At 38.5% G+C, this 17807-nt stretch overlaps 1 protein-coding gene and 1 non-coding gene across 2 annotated transcripts; one reads left to right on the top strand and one right to left on the bottom strand.

Moving 5' to 3' along the window:
- Nucleotides 1–10902: 10902 nt before the first annotated feature.
- On the bottom strand, nt 10903–13296 carry LOC134659956 (la-related protein 6). Its single transcript, XM_063515654.1, has one exon. It carries the CDS (start codon nt 12966–12968, stop codon nt 11760–11762), a length of 1209 nt encoding a protein of 402 aa, XP_063371724.1. The 5' UTR covers nt 12969–13296; the 3' UTR covers nt 10903–11759.
- Nucleotides 13297–17027: 3731 nt separating this feature from the next.
- On the top strand, nt 17028–17100 carry Trnam-cau (transfer RNA methionine (anticodon CAU)). The gene has a single exon. It is a non-coding gene; the product is annotated as a tRNA-Met (tRNA).
- The last annotated feature ends 707 nt before the right edge of the window (nt 17101–17807 follow it).

The raw sequence follows: 17807 nt of genomic DNA, 5'->3' as shown, positions 1-17807 counted from the left end.
CCGCTTAGAATGGGCCACCTAAGCCTACAACTATCTGAGTTATGACAACGACCTCGCTTCTCCTGCAGTAATTCGCACTATTACCCTTTAAGTGAATTCATTTATAAAAATCTTTCAATGTGTTATTAAAAAAATTACAAGTTTGCCACAGGCAGGTAGACTAAGGCCTACTTGCACCAGTCCATTAACCCAGGGTTAATCATTTAAGCCTGGAGTTACCATGGTTACCAGTACAATTAGACACTGGGTTAACGGTTTAACTGCTGCTAACGGCTAACCCCGGGTAGTGGGATGGTGCAAGTGGCGCTTATAGGGTCACTTGCGCCATTCAGGGTTAGCCATTAACTCGAGGTTAACCGGTTAAACCTGGAGTTACCAGTACAATGTAACCCTATGTTAATGGTTAACTCCGAGTTAGTGGCTAACCCTGGATGGTACACGTCTGCCCTAAAATAGACAGCTCGTAAACGATTTTGGAGAAAGAAAAGTGCAGTAGTTCAAACGCTTGCCAGTCTGACCCATAAACGGATTTCTATTTATACAATGATCTGAATCAATAAGAATTATTACGGTTTAATTTTAAACGACGTAATTATGCTCCAATCTATACAATGATGGCACGCAATGTGTCTATTTTGCCTAGGGTTGCCAGATCGAAAGGCGCTATTATCGGGAAAAAATATAAATTTTTCGGGGTTTTGAGACTTAAGTCGGGACAAAAAAAAACATTCAAAGTAATTGTATTAATAAAAACAATGATATTTTATATTATTGGCACTACGTCAGCTGCTCTGCCCATAGACGTTTTTGGGTATAACGCTGACGCGCTCGACACGGGTCGCTCGCTGGCTCGACGACAGTTCGGAACTTGAAATTGTTGTTTTATAACGTGCAGCTGTTTTTCGGGACAATTTCCAATGATGGCCATCCATCATTGGGTGGCCATCTGGCAACCCTAATTTTGCCCTAAAGGTTGTAAATGTAAACAATCGGTTCAGGTTATTAGGCGGGGCAATAAGTCGGTCGTTAGGTCGGTCAAAGCTGTCACGATTTTCAGAAGCTGTCTTCTACCTGGCTTACCTACGTACTATAAGCAGAGTCCGTCTACGCTAGGTCTTAACAGTGACAATGTAGGTATATATATTACCCGCGTCATTTTTGACATAGTATAGGTAGTAAGAGTAAGGTATATGTATACGGTTCGGTAGGTATTTGTGAGCTCCACAGCCGTAACATTATATTTTCCTGCGATTCGTGATACATTTTGCCAACTAAAGTACCGTAAAATGTCCCTAATACTTAACTTCAATTTTTTTTATTAATAATTATTATATTGCGGTAGGTACCTTTGTTGATTTATCATATATGCCGTATATTTTAATATATGCCGATTTAAAGAAGATCATCACTACTATAATTTTGTAACACTATACTGTTGCATTTTACAATATATCGAGTGATTTATCTATTGCTGCAATATATCAATACTCGCATACGATATCGGTAAGTTTGCAGAGCCCCTTAGCAAGCATTATTTATAAACAATTCTCGAAAACAGCGATTCAAGTACCAAATGACACGCCAGACCGATTGCCTGATTCGTAATTTTTGTTACTAGCCGGTTTAAAAAAAAAACAGAATCAGTTGGAAGACTACGTACGTATATATAATAGGTATGAAACGGTCTAATACTTATTGTAACCACCAAATTAGTACGATAATAACAAGATAGATTGCTTTTAAGTCAACAATAACTCGTAACGATCTTCATTTGTTCTCGAGGTCGACGGTGTTTTCTTGTTACGTATTGTATGTATTTGTGTTATGTTATATAACGAATAAGTCAGGGCCTGGTTCACGGATTCGAGGAAGTACCGGCTGTCAGGGCGACTGATTGCAATATTTGCATAAAATTTATACTATGCTATGTCTATGTGGCAGATCTTTTGCTATTTGCACTATAATTTCAAGCTTTTGTGGGTGCATGGTCATTCATATTATATGTATATTATGTATGTAGGTACCTTAATAACTACTTGACGATTACCTAATCAACCCGTGAAAATAAAATAAAATGGCTGAAATGTCGGAAACATGGCTAGTTCCCGATATTTCGATACATTCAGTTAAATCTAAACAAAAATAATATTTATAACTCTTTAGAAATAAAGGAAACGTAAAAAAAATCACAGTTTTGGGCTAACTTTTACATTTAAATAAGCTCTCCCGAATGCATAGATTAAAAAATGGTGGCTCACTCCTTTATCGAAGAAACCTTCTTAAAGAACTGTAAACCCGCCGATTTTTTTTGCTGAATGTCGTTTTGCAAACAAATTTTCCCCACATTTCATTTTAGCGAATGGTCAAATGGCAACTTAACGTAATAAGTAATTTGTATGAAAAACAAATGATACTTCAATCATTCTACCATTCTTGGTTGCAAGTAAAGCATCTTCTGCGAAAAGTTGGTATTAGGCAAATGAAATTCGGACAATAAAACTTCGGCGAAAAGGCAAACGCCCTAGAAAGATAGTTGTACCTACTTACTCGTAAGCAATAGGCCTTTTCAAACAATTTTTCTAAAACCCATTAATGTGAGTGGTAGAACTATGTTTTCATATTATTTAGCCTTAATTCGCCCCTTCGATTGAACAATGCAATCCATCAAAAAGGTAATAAATAAATAACTCTTGACGAGTGTAATTTTTACACAAGAAACTATTTTTCCTTCTAATGACGCAGACCTAGTTCGATCACCTTCTAGGCGAGAACAATTATTAGAATCAGATTAATCAGCAAATCGTAATATCGTTCCAATTGTTAATTTATTACATCATCTTCTCGGTAAGGTCTAGCTAGTACAGGCAGCAGCAGAAGTTGCTAAGCGGGCGAGGTGTTCAAAATTACCTTGTCACGCTCTTATTCTCTTAACAATAAAAGTCCCGTCAAGAGCATTTTGAACACCTCGCCCGCTTAGCAACTTCTGCTGCTGATGATATTTGAAGAAAATAAAGGCGTTTTCTATTTACGTGCAGGTATCTTTTACTGAAAAGTATCCCAAGTAGCAAATTTGCTCTTGTAAACAACTTAAGACCATGTATTTTTCAGTCCTATTAGAACTTAAAAACAACTGTAATCTACAATTGAGCGCTTTTTATAGGATTAAAATAATCTTACAGTGGTTTTATCACAGTCAAATTATGAACAAACTACAGAATATTATGTTTTACATTTATTTACAGAAAAAAAAGGCAATTTAATTTTAAGTTCCGATATCCACCGTTGGTTTTACTCTTAATAAATCGACTCTATGGAACTTTATTTTTTAGATAAAAATCGAAAATAATAAATCAGTATACTTAAGGCCACTAATTACAAATTAACTAACTAATCTAATACACTCGAAAATACATATAACCGGTTGGTAGCAAGCGGCGTAACATCGCGTAACCGATTAAACAATACTTGATTACTGACTTTTAATTGGGACTCATCCAACTTTGCAACAGTTTACGTCGCAGTGAAGTAGTATTTTAATAAGTATGCAACTTTGTCTGTAGCTAATAAGTGCCACCAAAACAATGTAAACCTCTGAATATACCGGTAATTATTGAAGTGGATATTTAATATTGAGTAAATATACCGATCTAGGGCAAACTATACTACTTAATATGACTAAGTAAATCGCTTTTTTAGGGTTCCGTAGCCAAATGGCAAAAAACGGAACCCTTATAGATTCGTCATGTCTGTCTGTCTGTCTGTCCGTCTGTCTGTCCGTCCGTATGTCACAGCCACTTTTCTCCGAAACTATAAGAACTATACTGTTGAAACTTGGTAATTAGATGTATTCTGTAAACCGCATTAAGATTTTCACACAAAAATAGAAAAAAAAACAATAAATTTTTGGGGTTCCCCATACTTCGAACTGAAACTCAAAAAATTTTTTTCATCAAACCCATACGTGTGGGGTATCTATGGATAGGTCTTCAAAAATGATATTGAGGTTTCTAATATCATTTTTTTCTAAACTGAATAGTTTGCGCGAGAGACACTTCCAAAGTGGTAAAATGTGTGCCCCCCCCCCCCCTGTAACTTCTAAAATAAGAGAATGATAAAACTAAAAAAAAATATATGATGTACATTACCATGTAATCTTCCACCGAAAATTGGTTTGAACGAGATCTAGTAAGTAGTTTTTTTTTATACGTCATAAATCGCCTAAATACGGAACCCCTCATGGGCGAGTCCGACTCGCACTTGGCCACTTTTATTTATTTATTGGAAACATGATATATCTTGAGTTATATCAGGTTATTTTTATATGTAGTTACAACCTTATGGTTTCTGAATAACTTGTTATAAGCAATAATATCAGCTGCTAGAGCTACTGCTGCAGGTGCCCGATTAGGCTCGATAAAGTGACCGCTGATGGTTCTTGACCCCTAAGATGTTGACCTGTTTCTGCTGTATGTATCAGGTAGGTTTTTAACGTATTAGGTAGTATTAGCTATGCACGAGTAGGTATCACATAGCGTCAGAATGCAGCACTAGCCTTATAGGAAACGTAGGTATCTCGAGAAAGTTGCTTCATGACTCATAGATTAACTTTCTTATTGAAGCTATTACGTCCCATTATGTTTACTATAAAATTGTATTAATTTCCCATTCAATTGATTTCCAAACGAGAGCTATACGACGTTAGGTGAATAGATAAAGATTATAGGCTAGAAAAAATATACCTCTAGATATCTGAATTTAGGTACGTACACAGTACGTAAGCTAAGTTATATTTCGAACCGTATCTCTATAATATGACGATTCGCTTTTGATCCTGAATCCTGAAACCTTTTATTTTTAGTAGACAAACCGGAACACAAGTATGATGACAATAAAACAAAACTCCTGATGCAAAGGCTGTCCATCGCAATACAACGCGGCAACGCAGCGAGTGTGATGGGCACCTTTGCGTCAGGGACAGCCCGGGACGGGTTTTGGTAAGTAGTTATTTTTTATATTTTTAGTTTGTATTTATATTTAAGTTTTTGCAATAAATGTTGTTTAAGGCATCTTATAAAACAAAATGGAATTTAACAAACCGAAGTACATAATATCTCTATGTAAAGATTACATTCGGGTGGCTACTGCAGTAGCGTTACTGTTAGAATTGGAACGTTATTACTGCTGCAGCGTTGGCGAGTGCGATGTCACTGTCAATTTATTTGTTAAATTACGTTAATATCGTCGTCGCATGACTGTCGCGAGTGTCGGGAGACTTTAATCTATCACTCATTTTAAGCTACAGCAATAACCATGCAACAGTCTGCTGCAGTCGCCATCTGAATGCAACCTTAAAACAAAACGATAAAAATCACACAGTTCTATACTTAGTTACTTAAAGCTGGACAGTTCACCTTACTATTTATTTTTAATTTTTTTTACCTTTCACGACAAACTGTTCAAAATAAATTCAGCTAAATTAGCATCATTACGTCTTCCTTATGGACTCAGATTATTTTTAATAGCTCTTATATAATCGTTTATGCAGTTACGCGATTTCCGAGCGTACGATAGGTGATGCTGATGATTATCGCCGAAATACACTTAATTAATGACTGCATTATTATGTGCAGTTAACCGCAAATTGAATTAGGTGGTAACTGAGGAGGATAGGGGGCTCTCAGATGACGCCGACTAGCGCCGATAGAGGACAGAAAAACAATGAGAACCTCTCCTCTGGCCAAAAAAAATGCAATTGGCCTGCAATCAATGTACAATTTCGATATTTTCCATGATATTGGTACCTACATAACAGAGGTTACCGCGAAAACCGAATTTCGCAAATTGCGGGCATTTTTCTCTGTCACTCTAATTACGCCTTCTTTGGAGTAAAAGCGAAAAATCCCCGCAATTTGCGAAATTCGGTTTTCGCGGTAGCCCCTCAGAACTTCGCAGCTGGCTACAGCCTTCAGTAAAGTCGACCGATCCGTCCAGGCCGGTGTAAATCGTACCAGTTTCAGTCGATATATGTCAAACGTTATGAGTGTTACGATCCTTCACACAATCTAATTAACACCTATTGCGTCATCCTCTCAATGCAAATATGATGTAGTTCAAGTTCAGTACGCTTTTTATTTATATTAGCTTGAGCAACGTTATCAGAGGCGTGAGAATTGATTCGACAAGGCGAGCGGCCCAAAACACCCACTTTCCACTACCAAGGTTGGAAATAATACAATCTATGCTGTAAAAAGTCGAATTTTGTAAATTATTAAACCCTCTAATATCGACTTATTCGAGGAAAACTTGCAGGGCCTAGCCGAGATGACAATCTTTAATAATAAAAAGCCAATCGAAACTCAAATATAGATGGTCAAACCAATTTGTCAGTAAATAGGAACAAAAAAAAACTATACTCATCCTTTTCTTTTGGGCGCTAGCTAGTGTAAGACAAAGATAGTATGACTCTCTATGTCTATGTTTGAAATAAGACAGTCCTTTGACACACTATATGTATGTACGGGTCTCTATTGTTTTCCAAATAATTTTAAGCCATAATGTACTGTTTGCCCGCATTTTCGTTACTCATAATTAATGTGGTTCAGAAACGCGTCACTTTTCAGGATTGCCATAAAACAAACCTAACCTAACCTATCTATAGGATAACCTAACGAAAATCCTGAAGTGTTAACGGTTTCAGTTTTATGCCTAATGATAATATGACAAACAATACATTATGACTTAAAACTTTATGGGAAACAACGGGACCCCGTATGTACATACCTACCTATATGGAAATAGTCACGTGAATTGACTTGTCGTAGCTAACAGCTGTGCTACGAAATTGTACATTTTTATTTTCGCTTTGCGTTTGGCGATTCACGATTGTCATCTTAGTTTGGCCCCCAGTTCCGTGTCATGCAGAAAATAGATTTGATTGCGCTAAACGCACAGAATAGATGTGTAGTGTTCATAACTGTGAAAATTTTATAAGCAACACATAAAAAAAAATAAGCACGACCACTTTTTACACACATAAGTATAAACTGTACGACCCGCGTTTTTCGTAAGTATCACCTTTAATCGTACTACCTATCTCGTCACTTTTGGATCTGTGTTACGAAACATATCAACTTTAGCAAATAAATTTCGAAGTTTTGTTAATTAATTTTAATAACAATTGAAATAGGAAAACTTGGGAGTTTAGGAATACCTTTATAAACTACATGTTTATTTTAACGGTGATCTGAAAGAATGACAGCAAGTAACTACCAAACAGGTAACTAAAGATGTAAAAATCGCTATTTTTTTTTAAAACCCAATACAGCCAATTATTCTGTCGTCCAAAGTTACCGCAGTTCACTTGACCAAATTTTTGTAAATATGCGGTTTTTATTATAATTTAATTCCATACTGGTTCGTTTTCGAATTAATATGAAAATCGAGCTCATCGACGAAAGATGAGTTCTCTTTAGATCATAGGTTCCCAAAGTGGTCAATACCGCCCCCCAGTGGGCGCTGAAGAGTTTCAGGGGGGCGGTAGAGGCCTCAAAAAAAATTGGGGGGCGTTCATGCTGCCCAGGGGGGCGCTCTCGCAAGTGAAACAAAAAGTAAAATATTAGATAATACGAATTACGAATAGATTTATTTATATAGGGTTATTTGTATTATCGCAATTTATTTTATTTACCTATTCGCTAAATTAGGTCAATCAAATAAGATCCAAAATGCATTTTGAGGAATTAATTCTCAGCAAGCTAGAAATCGTTTTAATACCTTCATTTGGTCCTAAATTAAATGGTGTAATCAAAGTTTGCTCAATTCTAGGAGGTGTGCATAAATTTTGTAAGCCTTGGAAGATCTGGGGGCACGGCCGTGCCCCCGCCAAGACGAGACAAAGGGCAAAAGGCAGTGCATATCTTTTCTCGGCACGTTTCGTCGTTACATTTTTCCTTGGATTTCCAAACCACTTGATGTACCTAGAAGGAATCATCAATTACAATGTCACTACCAGCAATATTTTGTGATCAGATACTGGCGAAAAAAAATGTCGGATTTTAACACAATTATACAAAAAAAAAAGAAATTCAAGGCAGCCAATTTTACAAACTTTAACTACGAATTCATATTAATTAAGGTTAATTAAGGTACTTTACGGATCCTCAGATCAATTTTTATCATGTTTAGACGAATTTTTTCGTCAGTGTACCGTTTTCGAGCTGCAAGCAAAAAACTGAAAAATAGCTAGAATTTATGCACACCTGTACGGATATGATGGTCGTTCTTGTCTACGTGACAGCGTGATAAAACGGTGTCCGTCACTTTCTTTCCCACGGTGTTAAACAGTGACAGTTATTTTATCACGTGGATAAAGTTGGATAAAGCTATCCATAATAGGCTGGCTGGAATTGAGCAAACTCGGATTACACGTATTTAGGACCAAATGAAGGCTTTAAAATGAGTGGAATACTTTTTCGAAAAGTTCTAATTTAATTGGCCTAAATATCAGTTTTAAAAAGTTGAAAAAGTTAATAAATAAATAAAAATGTTTTTATTTTTAGTTTAGTGGGGACAAAACTCTAGTTATATATGTAAGAAATCCACAACGCAGGCTAATAAATTAGGTCTTTGTTGTGAATCTTCCAGGCCAATTCGAACGTGCCCCTGACATCAAACCGTAAGAAATATCGGTAGAAGTTCATAGTTTTTCCGTGAATTAAAAATAGGTACCTACGTTAATTCCGCTATTATTCCGTGATGGTGGGCCCTGAATTTTTTTTTGACACCTAAGTGGGCGGTGGCCCAAAAAAGTTTGGGAACCTATGCTTTAGATCATTGCAAGCTGATTTTTTTTAACCGCCTTGTCACAAGATCTTTTCGCAAGAGAAATGTCTGTTTCATCCGATAAAATAAAGTTTTTAACCGCCTTCAAAAAAAAAGGAGGTTCTCAGTTTGACCCGTATGTATGTATGTATGTATGTATGTATGTATGTATGTATGTATGTATGTATGTACGTATGTATGTATATTTGTTCGCGATTATCTCGCGTTTGGCTAAACCGATTTTGATGCGGTTTTCAGAAAAGTGTTTCTTACATTCCGGAGAAGGTTTTAGTATACATAGATCTGAGCTGATGCCGAACCCTGGCTGTACCTAGTGGAACTCAGGTTTGGTGCAACATAGGCTCACGCTGTTTTGGTCATCCGACACACCTTGATGAGCACTTGGGAGAGCAGTACCCAAGATAGAGCTGATGCTGAACCCTGGATGTACCTAGTGGAACTCGGGATGTACCTAGTGGAACTCAGGTTTGGTGCAACATAGGCCCACGCTATTTTGGTCATCCATCACATCATAGTCAGCACTTGGGAGAGCAGTACCCAAGATAGAGCTGATGCTGAACCCTGGCTGTACCTAGTGGAACTCAGGTTTGGTGCAACATAGGCCAACGCTATTTTGGCCATCTGTCACATCTTGATGAGCACTTGAGAGACCAGTACCCAAGATGGAGCTGATGCTGAACCCTTGCTGTACTTAGTGGAACTCGGGTTTGGTGCAACATAGGCCCACGCTATTTTGGTCATCCGTCACATCTTGATGAGCACTTGGGAGAGCAGTACCCAAGATAGAACTGATGCTGAACCCTTGCTGTACCTAGTGGAACTCAGGTTTGGTGCAACATAGGCCCACGCTACTTTGGTCATCTGTCACATCTTGATGAGCACTTGGGAGAGCAGTACCCAAGATAGAGCTGATGCTGAACTCTTGCTGTACCTAGTGGAACTCAGGTTTGGTGCAACATAGGCCCACGCTACTTTGGTCATCTGTCACATCTTGATGAGCACTTGGGAGAGCAGTACCCAAGATAGAGCTGATGCTGAACCCTTGCTGTACCTAGTGGAACTTAGGTTTGGTGCAACATAGGCACACTTTGTTTTGGTTAACCGACTTGTCGTCGTGTGCCTATGTTGCAGAGTTCCACTAGGTGGGTCGATGAACTTTTTTCTAACTGCCTTTAAAAAAAGGACGTTCTCAGTTTGACCCGTATTTATGTATGTACGTATGTATGTGTGTATGTTTGTTCGTGATTATCTCGCGTTTGGCTGAACCGATTTTGATGCGGTTTTCAGAAAAGTATTTGTTACATTCTGGAGAAGGTTTTAGTGTACAGTACATGGATGGTTTGAAAAACCAATTGGACCCGGTAGGTGGCGATGCTATCGGTATACCTACTAACAAATTTATGTTGCTGAAACCGATTTAGATAAAATAGTGGGAGTGGGAGTCGGACTCGAACTGGGACTGGGAATGGGAGTGGGAGCAATATACATACAAATCGTTTAGCACCAAAACGTCATATTATGTTGTGTCGCGATTATCATCGAGTTAGGCCATCACCAACAGTAGATAGTTACTAGCCCAAAACTAAATGGGGAGCCTAACTAGTATTTTAGCCCAAAACCTAAAATAAATGAAGTACCTACCTATCACTAAAAAGTAAAAAATAAAATAAAAATAATAATTAAAAAATTAATAATAAACAAAATTAAAATAACTTAATATAATAACTTTTTTTTAAAAGGGAACCGCCTTCAAAAAACCAACCCACTGAAAACTAAGTAATTAGCCGGATGATTATTAATTTTCTTATTATTAGGTAGGTATTCATTACTTTTTGGCAAAATTTTGCTTTACGACGGGATAGGGACTGGACACGTAAAAGGGTGCCATATAAAAATTATTTTGTACTTTTCAGTGGGTTGGTTTTTTGAAGGCGGTTCCCTTTTTTAAAAAAAGTTATTATATTAAGTTATTTTAATTTTGTTTATTTTTAATTATTATTGTTATTTTATTTACTACCCAGTCACCTTATTTATTACCTTCCATACAAGAAAAACAAAATGTTCTACAAATCTTATTTATTATTTTACAATTTATCTTTTTACAATATAAATAGCAGCAGAGGGCACCCATAAAAAAGCACCTCGGCGGTCTAATGCCGAAATTTGTGATCGACCCTCCACGTCTTAGAATAAATTAATAATAACGGAAATAAACCATTTAAATTAAACATCACAACGAACTTAAATAACATTAGACTTAACAAGAAGATGACATGGCGCGGCTGACTTATAGTTAATATTATGACTTAATCGTATTGCATGAAGACGATTAGTTCCGCCGTAGCACGGCGGGCTGTTACGATTGTTACGATTTTATCTCATTCCTGAGTCCGGCGAACGACAAATTTTATAGCGATGTACGACTTTTACTTTTGCTCGTTTCGCAAGCCTTACACAACTCCATTGATCGCCGGCGCGGCCATCGAGTCTACGATCACTCGCATGTCGATTTTGTTTATTCGTTTTGTGCTCACAACTCTGACATAATTGGACGAAAACTCGCAGCCCGCCGCGCGCGCTTCGCAATAAATACGCGACAATAAATACTAATAAATTACGATTGAAACTTGAAAACCTAACCTAACACAGCTGCCTGTGACTTACGACTAAATGAGCTCATTCGATCACATTCTTTCCGCACGCGGCCGGACCGCTAAGTACAAAATAGGTAACTGAAGTTACGGCCGGCCGCCTCAAACAGATCAATGCGGAGAAACTTAAACTAAACCGTCTAGAACACACGCGATCACATAAACAATTCGCTTCCTCGTACGAAATAGATTAAAAACTAAGCGGGCATAACGTGAAAGGCAGTTATCCAACGCGGTTAGAAAGGTGTCACGGTTGGCGGGCGCTTTCTAGCGCGAGTACAGTGCGAGGTCCGAGATTCTACGCTGGCGCGCAGCGGCATGGAAGCCGCGTGTGCCATCGGGCACCAGCGGCGTCCGCGGTTCAAACCGAGGCGCGCAGGACAGCCTCCGGCCGCCGCACTCCGGTCCGGTCAGCGAGCAGCCGGACAGCCGGCGTGCCAGCCAGCCGTCGCCGCTGCTGGCGCTGCCCGTGCTCGCCTGCGAGGTCCGCCGTGAACCACAGTAGAACGACACCCCCGAATCCGAGCTGTGGCTGCACGTGGATGGCCGCCGCGGAATCCACGTCTGAATTTCTGGCGTACGCGGTGCGAAGAAACTACTCGAATTTCTTCTGAGGAAAGGATTTCCATATCTGTATTCGTATTCTGCTTCACTACCGCTGCAACAAGACGAGTATTCACATTCGTGGCGGCGCGGTGGCGGCCGGCGTATCGGCGCCTTCCTCTTCGGCTCCCGAGGGACACCGTTCAGTTCATACACTCGCATGCCCTCGTCCTCAGAATTCTGAAGTCGCAGAGCCTCCCGCGCCGACTCGGACTCCGTGAACTCAACTAAAGCACACACACAATTCACGAGACTGGGATTCTTGTTGAGGAACTGGCGAACATCAGCGGGAACTGGATTACCAGGACGGAGTACGCGGACTAAGGCTATTTCTCCGCAGGTCGCAAAGAGACGAGACACGTTTTCCACTGAAGGTTTGTCTATAGGCATCCGAACAGCTACGACGGTTCTGGATGGCGTGGTCTCATCATATGCTGGTAAGGGCTCGATCCTGCGTAGTTTGGTTCCCGCTTCATTGATTTCCAATTTCGTTGATCGCTTCAAAGCCTCGGCGACCACCCTCCAATCTTTCGTCAGATGTTTGACGCGCTTGAAGCTCGAGATTAACTTTAGGGACACATAACCCTCCTTATTGCGACGAACGTGTTTGAGCAGGAAGGCATCTTTAGTAATGTTCGCATCGGAGAAGTAAAACTCCACTTGGGACACTATCCGGTTGGCAAGCTCGTCGTCAGGCGGGGTGTAGGGCGGCTCCTGCGCATCCTGGGCAACTTCGCAGCCGGAGTCCTTGCCTCCTCCGGAGCCGGCTTCTGAGGCCGTATCGGAGAGGTCCGCGTGGTCGTCGGTGGAGAGACGGCGGTCGGTGGCGATGCCTTCATCCTCGGGCACGCCCGGGCTAGAAGGGCTCTCCATGTTTACTGATAGTGAGACTCCACTAATATTTACGCATTACACGTGCGTCTCGCTCGGTAGCGCGGTATGGACTGCGAGCGCGCGGCGGGCACGCGCCTCTTTTATAAGGTCGGGGGGATGTGTCGGTAAAAGTGACTCGGAAATACGAGATGACATTGCCATGTGCTGTATCGTAATTAGCTTACTGTTAGTAAGGTGGCATTGTGTTTAAAGGAGGTTACTATTCGCGTTTGGGGGAACGCGGTCTCACGCAAACTCTTATCGTTAACATGCAATGATTACACGAATGTAAACATTAAAAGGCGTTTCTGCTATTGATAGTGGAATATATGTTTGTATGATTACGTGATTATAGAGCGTTACCGCGATCTGTGTTGGTATTTGTAACAAGGTCGAAATGCATCTTCATTGCGTTTGTTGTCCAGAAAATGCCAAGATATTTTAATGTAATTCTTTACGAACATATTAACCTATGTCTATCTGTGTATGTAAAGGTTAAAGTTCAATACGAAACTACTTATTGTTGTAATGTAATATACTTTTACCTTCAGTTAACGGGCTTTTCCAGAAGCCTACTATTTACCTAATTTAAAAATATATCATAATTAACCTCCGATATAATTTTTGATAGGTATATACTACAAGAGCAATCCTAATCTGTCTACAGTTTTCGATAACGTATTGGTGGATTTTTGCTGATATTAAAAATATATATTAAAAATATATCATAATTTACCTCCGATATAATTTTTGATAGGTATATACTACAAGAGCAATCTTAATCTGTCTACAGTTTTCGATAACGTATTGGTGGATTTTTGCTGATATAGGTATCTGCTTCTTTTCCTTCCCTTGCAATAAGTAACAGTATACTTAATTTAAGTTATTTGGTTATTTCAGGACTCAATACTATAAGTACAGGCGTTTGGCTGTGACATTTTAGTCTTCAAATTAACCCAGACCCTAGTCCGTTCCTCTTGCACCAATATATGAGTGCGAGCAAGATGCACTGAGATAATATTAAATTACTATCATATTTGTATGATCTGAATACGCCTCCGCGCATGACTGAAGTTTACGAGAGGACGCGGGCAGACGAGACGTTTCATAAATATTTCAGATTTCTTTAGTAGGTATTTATGGAGTCATATATATGTAATTAACAATGCAATACCTATTAGGAATTGTATTTAGGAAGTAGTTGGGATAAATTATGTGGACGGATTACCAAAAGAACTATAAATAATCAAATTCTTCATTTTATATGAGCGTTTGTTGACAGTTCAAAAGAGTACCTAATTCCAAATCGCAACCTTAAAAAGACTTACTTTTAAATGAAACTACTTAATTTGTTCCTAAATAATTTCTGATAAAAAATACTATCGAAGATTATCGGATAACATACTATCGTTAAAATATCGTAGACTTTTAAGTCCAATAAATGTTTTTATTTCGGTTTCAGTCTGCGCGTGATTCTCACTTCTTTATTTTTAAGTCTCTTCTGTGTTGTAGGTATGTACGTTGTTGATCAATTATTAACAATTATTGTTCCGCTTACATAGCGTTACATATTTCTTAAGCCCATCTGGCTTCTACAGTTCTACTACAATCATCTATCTAACTTACATAATGACACATGTTACTGTATTCTCTTGCTAGTTACGACCTTCTGATATTAACTATGAAAATATCAGGTGATGCGGGGGCGAGCCCAACGATTCGCTACTGTCCGAAGCAGACCATTATTACCAGTCTGATGACCCCTGAGTACTCATATTTGTTAATAGTCTACGGGTCAGGTTATACTGGATTTTTCCAAATTTCGGGACTAGGTAAGACTGAAGCCCTTTGCGTCACCGAATTCTGCCGAATAATATAAGAGGCTTACCGTTGTGCAAGCCCGGTAATTGGATGATTATTCAACGATCTGCTAGTTAGTGACGAATAATTACTGAAGACCTTTAATGTCGGCCGCTGCCCAGTCATAATCATGATAGATGTTTTATGGGTAGCAACCTAGCAACATTTACCTCCCTGGGCAAAGAGTGTCGTTTACATTATAATTCGCTACGTTGAGGTCTACTTATTTTAATAAAAGTGTCTATGTACTTATTTTAAAATCCAATTTCGGATTCAATTGAATTTCATTTAACAATTATAGTTTTGAAATGGTAATAAGAAGTAAAAGGGATAGCAAATCAATCCGTTTCGGTCACGGAGAAATAGATACATTAGAAATATATTTACGGACTGCTTGTATATAGTTCTATTTTATTTGTTTACCTAATAAGTTTAGAGCAGGATAGCAACAATTGTGTAGTGTAGACAGAATTGTCAACTGCTAAATTTCGAAAGCTTTTTGGTAATACACTGAATGTTTTTCATTACCACTACGCTATTAATACTTTCATAAAACAAATTATAAATAAATTCGATTGTGAAACATACCGTGTTTAACATACCTACCTAAAATTTGCGGTATGTGAACGTACCTACAATAATTAACGTTACATTTTAATTATAAATTAGTTCAACTATTACGTGTAAGCGATAGCTTCTGTAGCTCATAACTAATAATTCTCAAAATAACTGCCTGCGCGAAAACGTACCTAATTAAATTTCCATATATGACGTTATCTATGAAAAGGGACCTTATTGTCGATCGACAATAAGGTCACCTTTTCATAGATAATGCCCCATATATTAAAATCTACTGGTAAAAACCTTGACCCATGCCCCAATTTAGGGTGCTTTACGCGCAAGTAACACATACATACATACCTACATACATACATTCTGACATAATTCGACTGACCAACTATTTGGGTTACATCACTGTTAGGGCTTCGTATATATTAGTATAAAGTTGCCGATTTTTAGGGTTCCGTACCCAAAGGGTAAAAACGGGACCCTATTACTAAGACTCCGCTGTCCGTCCGTCGGTCCGTCGGCCCGTCCGTCCGTCTGTCCGTCCGTCCGTCCGTCCGTCCGTCCGTCTGTCACCAGGCTGTATCTCACGAACACTAGACAGTTGAAATTTTCACAGATGATGTATTTCTGTTGCCGCTATAACAACAAATACTAAAAACAGAATAAAATAAAGATTTAAGTGGGGCTCCCATACAACAAACGTGATTTTTGACCGAAGTTAAGCAACGTCGGGCGGGGTCAGTACTTGGATGGGTGACCGTTTTTTTGCTTGTTTTGCTCTATTTTTTGTTGATGGTGCGGAACCCTCCGTGCGCGAGGCCGACTCGCACTTGACCGGTTTTTGCGTGTTGGCTTCTGTAAGTATTTTATTAATACTTATTAATATCTGGGAGACCGAGCTTTGCTCGGAAAACATATAAAAACTCAAAAATGCGCGTTTTCCTAGAGATAAGACCTAGCTAGATCGATTTTTCGCCCCCCAAAACCCTCATATAGCAAATTTCGTCGAAATCGTTAGAGCCGTTTCCGAGATCCCCGAAATATATATATAAATAATTATACAAGCATAAGATACTTAAATAAACAAGCCGGGCTTATTTATTTTTAAAAAGTTTTATGCGCTTAATAAATAAAATCATTAGATTTCTTTAAAATCGTCTAACACCCTGTTGTTCTAGTCTATACCCTAATAATTTATTTTATTTTGCTTGTTTGAAAACAATTTTACAGTACATATGGGGCAACTTTTCCGCACTAGTGCGTAAAATAGCACTTTTCGTGCGTATGTCGAAAGTACTTTAAAGTGCTATATGTACTGTAAAACGTTGTTCGATACACGTGCGAATAGGTAATTCGCAACTCGTGTCGATTTAAAACACTCCCTTCGGTCGTGTTTTAATATATCGCTACTCGTTTCGAATTTCCTCTTTTTCACACTTGTATCGAAAATAACTATTATCCGAAATCTTATACTTTAAATATCTACAAATGAAAATTTGTGCGTACAAAGAAAATTGCATATTTCTATTCTCGTCTTTGCCTTAAGTTGCCTGTGACTCTGTGATAACAAATTCAATATGGCCGCCCACTCATAGCTAACGTAGCTTATTTTCGCCTGTAACCTCATCAGCCTCGGTAGCGCAGTAGGCAGCGCGTAAGTCTCATAATCTTAAGGTCGTGAGTTCGATCCTCACCCGGGGCATATCTTTTTGCGTTTTTTTCCACATTTTTTTTATACCAATAGCAGTAAGGAAAGTTGTAAGCTTATCTAGTTTGGCTTCAAGGAACGTTTTTTTTCCTTCTTGGTCATTATCCTATAACCTTAATACGTATACACTTCCTGATAATCATTTTTGAACTTGCCTTAACTGGAACTTTGAATTTGGGGCACAATATTTTGTTCCCCCTGTATACTTAATATTAAAAATTTGGTTCGAGACTTGAATCCCCTGTTACATAATTGCATAAGATAGTTATAGATATTTAGATTTATTCATTTAATTCATACCAAAATACGTTAATCAGGTACCTAGAAAATAAAATGTGTAACATACGAATATGTTGCTTAAAATAATAATGTAGGTAATAATTCGTAAACTTAATTCACAAAGAGACAATTATGATAATGTAAAGAATATAAGCGTGCGCCCAATAGTGTTGTACCTTGTACCTAGGTACCTCTGAGCACCTCTGAGATACTTCGCTATACTATTTTTACCTATGTTTACATTTAACGGAAATCCCACATTAACACATAATACTCATAATATAATATTCCTTGTACATAAACAAGGTCAGGACCAGTACATAACAACACGTCTGTATGTCCGCGAACCTGGCACATGACCTCACTGAGACATCGACTTTGCGCCGCCGGAATACCGAATATAATGTTGTATAACACGAGTA

Source organism: Cydia amplana, chromosome 2 (genome assembly GCF_948474715.1).
Source record: "Cydia amplana chromosome 2, ilCydAmpl1.1, whole genome shotgun sequence".
Taxonomy (NCBI): domain Eukaryota; kingdom Metazoa; phylum Arthropoda; class Insecta; order Lepidoptera; family Tortricidae; genus Cydia; species Cydia amplana.
The sequence above is the reverse complement of the archived record's forward strand: the minus strand, read 5'-3'. Positions and strand labels throughout refer to the sequence as shown.

Coding starts and splice junctions, on each gene's coding strand:
- LOC134659956 (XM_063515654.1), bottom strand. CDS start 12,968: ATGGAGAGCCCTTCTAGCCCGGGCGTGCCCGAGGATGAAGGCATCGCC.